Here is a 6,964-nt window from a genome sequence, read left to right on the forward strand (position 1 = left end):
CTAGATCAAATTACATAGTACTGTACATGACAAATTTGATAATAATGTATAATTTTAGACAATTAATTATATTCGATAAAGATAATCATCTTGGTGGAAAACATGACAACCTAAAGTCATGATACGAAATTACTTGCAGGTCTCAACTAATAGCACAATCGGCGATTAAATCAACTAATAATCCCAACAATTATATGGAAGGCAAAGAAAATGTCAATTACATTAGGTAATTTACGACGGTAATTGTTAAACAAGGCCGTAAATTTTGAAACACACAACATTTTTTTTACCCATACAGGACAATAATAATACTTCCAGTAATAAGAAAGGAAAGAATTCAGAAGAAAAAAATAATAAAATAATAATAATAATAATTGAAGGCATTCAACATAAACTCGTATATACTGGTACTAATTTATGAATCTCTCACATGTTCAATTCGTTTCTTTGTACATTGTCGAATTCCGAACTAAAAAAACAAAAACAAAATTCCTTGAAAAACCACCCAAAAAAAAGTCAAATCAACCCACACAACCATAATTCAATTCCCCTCCCTCTGAAAATCAAGATCTAGAGACTAAGATCAAATTCATACAAACAAAATTCATACCTTATATCGTCCGTGAGTAGAATATGACAGATCTACAAAAAAAAAAAAGAAAAAAAAATTTAAACTTAAAAAAAAAAAGCACAAATTATACATTGCAAAACAATAAATGAACAAAAGAATTAGAACTTTAAAAAAAAAGCAGAAATTATAATTTACAAAATAATAAATGAAAAAACAGAACTTAGAAAAAAAAATCGGAACTTAGAAGTTTTCAAAAAAAAAAAAAATCGGAACTTAGAATAAGAATCAAAAATACAAATACCTTATATCGTCCGTGAGTAGAATATGACAGATCTACAAAAAAAAAAGAAAAAAAAATTAGAACTTCCAAAAAAAGCAAAAATTAATCAATTACATTGCAAACGAATCATTCGGAATAAATGAACAAAAGAATTAGAACTTCCAAAAAAAAAAGATGAAATTTTAAGAATAAATGAAAATACAGAACTTACAAAATTAAATAAATAAAAAATGGTAGGATCGTTGTTCGTCATTCAAGAGATTCAGAGGCAGAGGGATGATGAAGAGGGAGATTCAGAGACGTGAGAAATAGGAGAGATTCAGATGAAGAGGGAGATAGAAGGATTCAGATGAAGAGGGAGATAGCTTAGGAAGTTAGGAGAGAGAGCCGTTTGAGATTTTGATGAAATGAGGCGTGGTATTGTTTTTTCTAGGTTTAGCCTTTAGGTTTTACTTCATCCCCTAGATCTAACCGTCCATGTCCAATCTCAGCATCTCACCATTCATTTTGGTTTTTTGGTAGTAATAAAGGATCCAGAATGTTCATCTAGATCCAACGGTCTTCATTTTTTTTTTTGTGCTTTTCGAGGTCTTTTTGACCGTTTCTTTTTTTTCTTTAAACATATTATTATTATTATTATTATTATTATTATTATTATTATTATTATTATTATTATTATTTTGAGGTATTATTATTGTTGTTGTTGTTGTTGTTGTTGTTGTTGTTGTTGTTGTTGTTGTTGTTGTTGTTGTTGTTGTTGTTGTTGTTGTTGTTATAATTATTGTTATTATTATTATTGTTAGTATAATTTTTGTTAATATTATTTTTATTACTACTACTATTATTACTATAATTATTATTATTATTATTATTATTATTAGTTTATTACTTATAAATTGTAAGAAACGCAAATGTTTCAAAATTGAAATTGATTCAATACGACATAGTTAATGTACATCAATATTTGACATCTCTATATGTATATAACTAATTAACTTTATATATAAATATATCTGTGAGTCTGTGACTTTATATGTAATAAACTAATAACTTAATAAGTAATAAGACTAATAACTAATAAGTAATAACTAATAAAGTAATGAAATCTAACCGTTGTTTTACATGGGCATTCAATCTAACCGTTGTATATTTGACTATTTGTACATTGGTATTGCATAATGATTTCATCACCACTTTAGTGATTTTGTGATTTCGTCCATTTAACTTATCAAGTTGTTTGAGTTAGTAATCTAAATAAAGTAACAAACTAAATAACTAATCCATTTAATCTCGTGTAACTTATAAATTATAAGAAATGCAAATGTTTGGAAATTGAAATTGATTGAATACGATATTGTTAATGTATATGTATTATGTATATCATATGGTACGAATGTACGATTGGTATCATACTATCATTGCCTCATTGAATCATTGGTATGTACGTATAACCGATAAACATATCTGATTATTAAAACTTAAAAGTTTAAAACACTTGTTGATCGATCTAATTGAATACTTGTACTTTCTTAATTATCGATTTATCGTATTCTAAGTATCAACTCATTAAATCATGGTCATGACGCGATCTTTAAAACAATCATGAATTCATGACCCAAACCGCTTATAAACTGAACCGGCATGATCCAAATCGTTCATAAACCGAACCAATTGAGCTGGGTAAACCCTCCCCTAAACCGACCCATTTCAAACTGAACCGGCATAATTCGCACCGTTTATAAACCGAACCGACATTGACCCGGGTAAACCCACCCCTAAACCGACCCATTTCAAACCAAACCGGCTTGATCCAAACCGTTTGTAAACCGAACTGACATTGACCCGGGTAAACCCGCCCCCTAAACCGAGCTTGATCCGAATCGTTTATAAACCGACCCGCTTATGACCTAAACCGAATTTAAACCGTAAAGAAATAAACCGAAACCAAACCGAGTCGTGACTAACCCAAACCGAACCAAACCGACCCGCCAGCTAAACTAAACCGTTTCAATCCGAACCGCAACCGAAACCGACTCAAACCAAGGTCAAACCAAACCGCCAGATTGAAGTCCCACCCCTAATTTCTTCTTTAAAGTTACTGATTTTTACTTAACTGAAATTATTTTTACTGAACTTAAATTATTTTTATTAATATATTTTTTTTGGGAAAATTGTCAAGAATAATCCCAACTTTATCTCATCCGCCCAAAATAATCCCAATTTTGGATTATTTTTAAAAAATCCGAACTTTTATGTGAATTTACTTTCAACGATCCCAAGTGACTTGTAACCTATTGAATAGGTAATTTTTTTTGAAAAAAAAAATTAATTTACACGTTTCACCATGTGATTGGTCAAAAATAAGTTTTATAAATTTTTTTAAGAAAAAATTAAAAAAAAAATTAACACTTGACTAATTAATTTAAAACTAACTACTGTATTTTAAAAATATTAAAAAAAATAATTAAAAATAATTAAAAAAAAAAAAAAAAAACCCACCACCACCAGCCCCAGCCACCCCTTCTCGCCTTCCACCATTTGCCTAGCCCAGGCCACTATCCCCTCTGCCCCACGGCGCCGGCCGCATCCTGTCTCCCTTCCTCCGGCAACGGTGCCGACCCCTCCTCCCCCTTTATTGCGTTACCCCCCTTCCCCTGAACCCCTGACGCCCCACCCTCTCCCACAAACTGCCCTAAAAACCACCCTCCACCCTCGAAAACCCAAAAAGAAGACTTACAGACAAAGGGCATGAAAGTGAATTAGAGAAGAATAGCAGAATTCCTACGAAGAGTCTCATTGATAGGAGAATAAAGGACTGGTGAGATTCGTGAGAACAGAATCGACGGGGAATTGGTTCATTCGGAGGAGGGAGGGGGGTAGGTGGTTCGGGGGATGGGGGGTGACGCGCGAACAGGAGAGAGGGCTGGCGCCCGCACCGGCGCTGGGGGAGAGGGTCTGGGCGTGGCCGGCAGCGGGGGGTAGGCTGGCGGGGAGGGTAGGGTGGCTGGTGAGGACGTGAGGTGGTGTTTTTATAGTTAATTAATTAATTATTTATTTTTTGATTTTTCTTAAAATATTTTTTTACTAATACACGTGTCAAGTGACTTATTATAACAAGTTGGATGACCTATTGGGACTATTAGAAGCAAATTCGCATCAAAGTTCAAGTTGGGACTATTTTGGACAATTTTTCCGATTTTTGTAAGGTGAAGTAAACAAGGTTAACACAAAGAAATTTAGAAGACATAAAACTAAGTCTACAACTATTGGCTATACAAGAACATAGTTAAAGATATGATACTAAAAGACATCATCCGTACGATAATTATTGGAAAATTATTTTGAAATTAAACTATACCACTATATTAATAGAGTGTAAGAAATTTTGACAAATACAAGTTTTATTTAAACAATATAATTCTCGACAATGTATATGCAAAATAACAATCACGTTAATACTCATACAGTCATACTATACGTTAATATATTTTATTTATCTTATTTTATTTTATTTTATTTTATTTATTTATTTTTTACAAGAGAACCACACCTTTAATTGAGAAATTGAAGGCTCAAGAATCAAGCATTACAATTTACAGGATTAGAGACACTAGGGGAAACTTCTGTTAACCAAACTCTCGTCTCCTCGTATTCTTTACTTACATGAGCTAGTTTGTGTGCCACTCCATTCCTATTTCGGAATTCAATAGAGAGACACTCGTTGATGAGCGAGTACATCCTATTCGAAGTAACTCTTATTATTCTTGAAAGAGAGGGGCATTTGGTGATTTAAGATGAAAATTTATCTTTGCTAGATATATTTATAAAATTTATACTTGTGAAAAAAATTCATTAAATTATTCACTCCATTAAACATAAAATAAAATCTATTAAAATTTTATCCATTAATTTGGCATGCACTCCATTAAAAATAAAATAAAATCTGATAAATTAAAATCAAATAACCTTACTCCTCTATTTCAAATTGCTCCGTAGTTGATACTAATTCTTTTTTGTTGACATGTTTTTATTTGTGATAAGGAATCTTTCTTACCCCACACTACTGCCTAATCTTTCTTCTTCTTCACTAATACGCCCATTATCCCCATGAAAACCACTTGTCACAAAATGAGCATAAATCGATTGGGCGACGCCTAACCCAAACTCTTGATCTAGGCCAGGCTTATTCATGTGTGCGACAAACATTTCTTCCTTCCATAAGTAAGGAAATAACACATAAGGACACTAATGTCGTACACTAAGACACGTGCATTACTATAGGCACACATGCATAGAGAATCATATGGGCCGGGACTTGTTTCAGAAAACTTGACGCAGTACTACCTTCCTTAGCTTCCTTTGTTCTCCATGCACGCAATGGTTGCTACCTCCACCACCCTCTTCGCATTGTCGAACACTAACTGTTACTTATCACCATTGAAAACATAAGTATAGCAATATGAACTGACAAAGAAGTGGAAGGATGTTTTCCATTAATGGTGAGCTCGAATATTCTATACATGAGAGAAGAATCTAGAGAGAGAAAATGAAGGAGAAATATTTAGAGAGAGAAAGTGTTGTATTGAATGAATGAAAGGAAGCCAGTGTATAGTGGCTTATAAATGCCCTGTTATTACAATTGATAATAGAATTAAAAGCTTCTAACAACCTATGGCTGACATGGCATGAGTTTGTTAGGCTTATGTTGACGTGGCACGGGGTATTAATTCATATCCCCCCTCAAGCTTAAGGTGTGGGAAACATGCCAAGCTTGGACTTCAGAGCATTGAACTGAAGAGAAGGCGAAATCTTTGTCATAATGTCAGCTAACTGAGAAGTTGTGGGAAGGTAAGTAAGCTAGATAAGGCCTTCAAGCACCTTTTCCCTGGTAAAATAACAATCAATATTTATGTGCTTGGTCCTTTCATGGAAGACAGGATTCCTAGCAATGTGTAGTGCATACAGGTTATCACAGTGCCGGGTAATAGGTTTCAAATTAGTAATTCCAAGATCACCTAAAAGCCTGACCAACCAAGTGACTTTAGAGGCAGCAACTGCCATAGCTTTGTACTTAGCCTCGGAGGAAGATTTAGAGACAGTAGCTTGCTTCTGGGACTTCCAGCTAATGGGTGAGGAACCAAGCATCATGATGTAACCTGTAATTGACCTTCTACTATCAACAAAAGCAGCCCAATTAGAATATGAAAAAGCCTGTAATTTCAGATCTAAGCCACCCTTGAAAATGATGCCCCGACCAGTAGTAGATGCCATATAATTGAGAGTATGTATTAAGGCTTGCATATGAGATGATCTAGGAATCTGCATGAACTGACTTAGACAATGAATTGTGAATGCTAGATTTAGCCGAGTGTGTGTCAAGAAATTCAGTTTCCCTACAAGACATCTATAAGACAAAGGATCATCCAGAACATCACCATCATCAGAATTCAGCTTCAAATGCAATGGCAAGGGAGTTGCTACAGACTTGAAAAGCTTGATACCACTCTCTTCCAGAATTTCTCTAGTGAACTTTGCCTGAGACAAAGTAATGCAGTGGTTGTCATACCCAATTTCCATGCCTAGAAAATAACTGAGAACCCCCAGATCCTTAATGCTGAAAACATCGTGTAAATGCTACTTCAATAAAGTAATTTGAAGAACATCTGAGCATGTGATGATAATATCATCAACATACACTACAGCAATAGTCAAGTGATGATTGGTACTCTTAACAAAGAGTGAATAATCATTCTTGGATTGCACAAAGCCCAAAATCACCAATTTAAATTTCTCAAACCATTGTCTGCTTGCTTGTTTGAAACCATATAAGGACTTTCTAAGTCTACACACCTTGTTTCTAGGATTAGGAACACCATCTGGCATTTTTATGTATACTTCTTCATGAAAATCCCCATGCAAGAAAGCATTGTTCACATCAAGTTGGAAAATAGTCTAACCTCTATGAACAGCCAAGGCAATGATACCTCTGGCAGTGGCCATCGTAATGACTGGTGAGAATGTTTCTTCAAAATCTATCCCATATTTCTGGTTGAAACCCTTAGGCCACTAGCCTAGTCTTGAATCTCTCAATTGTTCTATCCTTTCTTAGCTTA

General features: G+C 34.0%; 1 protein-coding gene across 1 annotated transcript; it reads right to left on the bottom strand.

Moving 5' to 3' along the window:
* Nucleotides 1-5,708: 5,708 nt before the first annotated feature.
* On the bottom strand, nt 5,709-6,734 carry LOC110685690 (uncharacterized mitochondrial protein AtMg00810-like). Its single transcript, XM_021862217.1, has 2 exons — nt 6,547-6,734; nt 5,709-6,465 (listed from the first exon to the last, which is right to left on the bottom strand). The coding sequence occupies exons 1-2, from the start codon at nt 6,732-6,734 to the stop codon at nt 5,709-5,711; spliced, it is 945 nt and encodes a 314-aa protein (XP_021717909.1).
* Between the last annotated feature and the right edge of the window lie 230 nt (nt 6,735-6,964).

The sequence above is a fragment of the Chenopodium quinoa genome, unplaced genomic scaffold (genome assembly GCF_001683475.1).
Source record: "Chenopodium quinoa cultivar QQ74 unplaced genomic scaffold, ASM168347v1, whole genome shotgun sequence".
In the NCBI taxonomy this organism is placed as follows: Eukaryota; Viridiplantae; Streptophyta; class Magnoliopsida; order Caryophyllales; family Amaranthaceae; genus Chenopodium; species Chenopodium quinoa.

Coding starts and splice junctions, on each gene's coding strand:
- LOC110685690 (XM_021862217.1), bottom strand. CDS start 6,734: ATGCCAGATGGTGTTCCTAATCCTAGAAACAAGGTGTGTAGACTTAGA. Junction 6,466..6,546: donor CACTTGACTATTGCTGTAGT/GTATGTTGATGA, acceptor CGATGTTTTCAG/CATTAAGGATCTGGGGGTTC.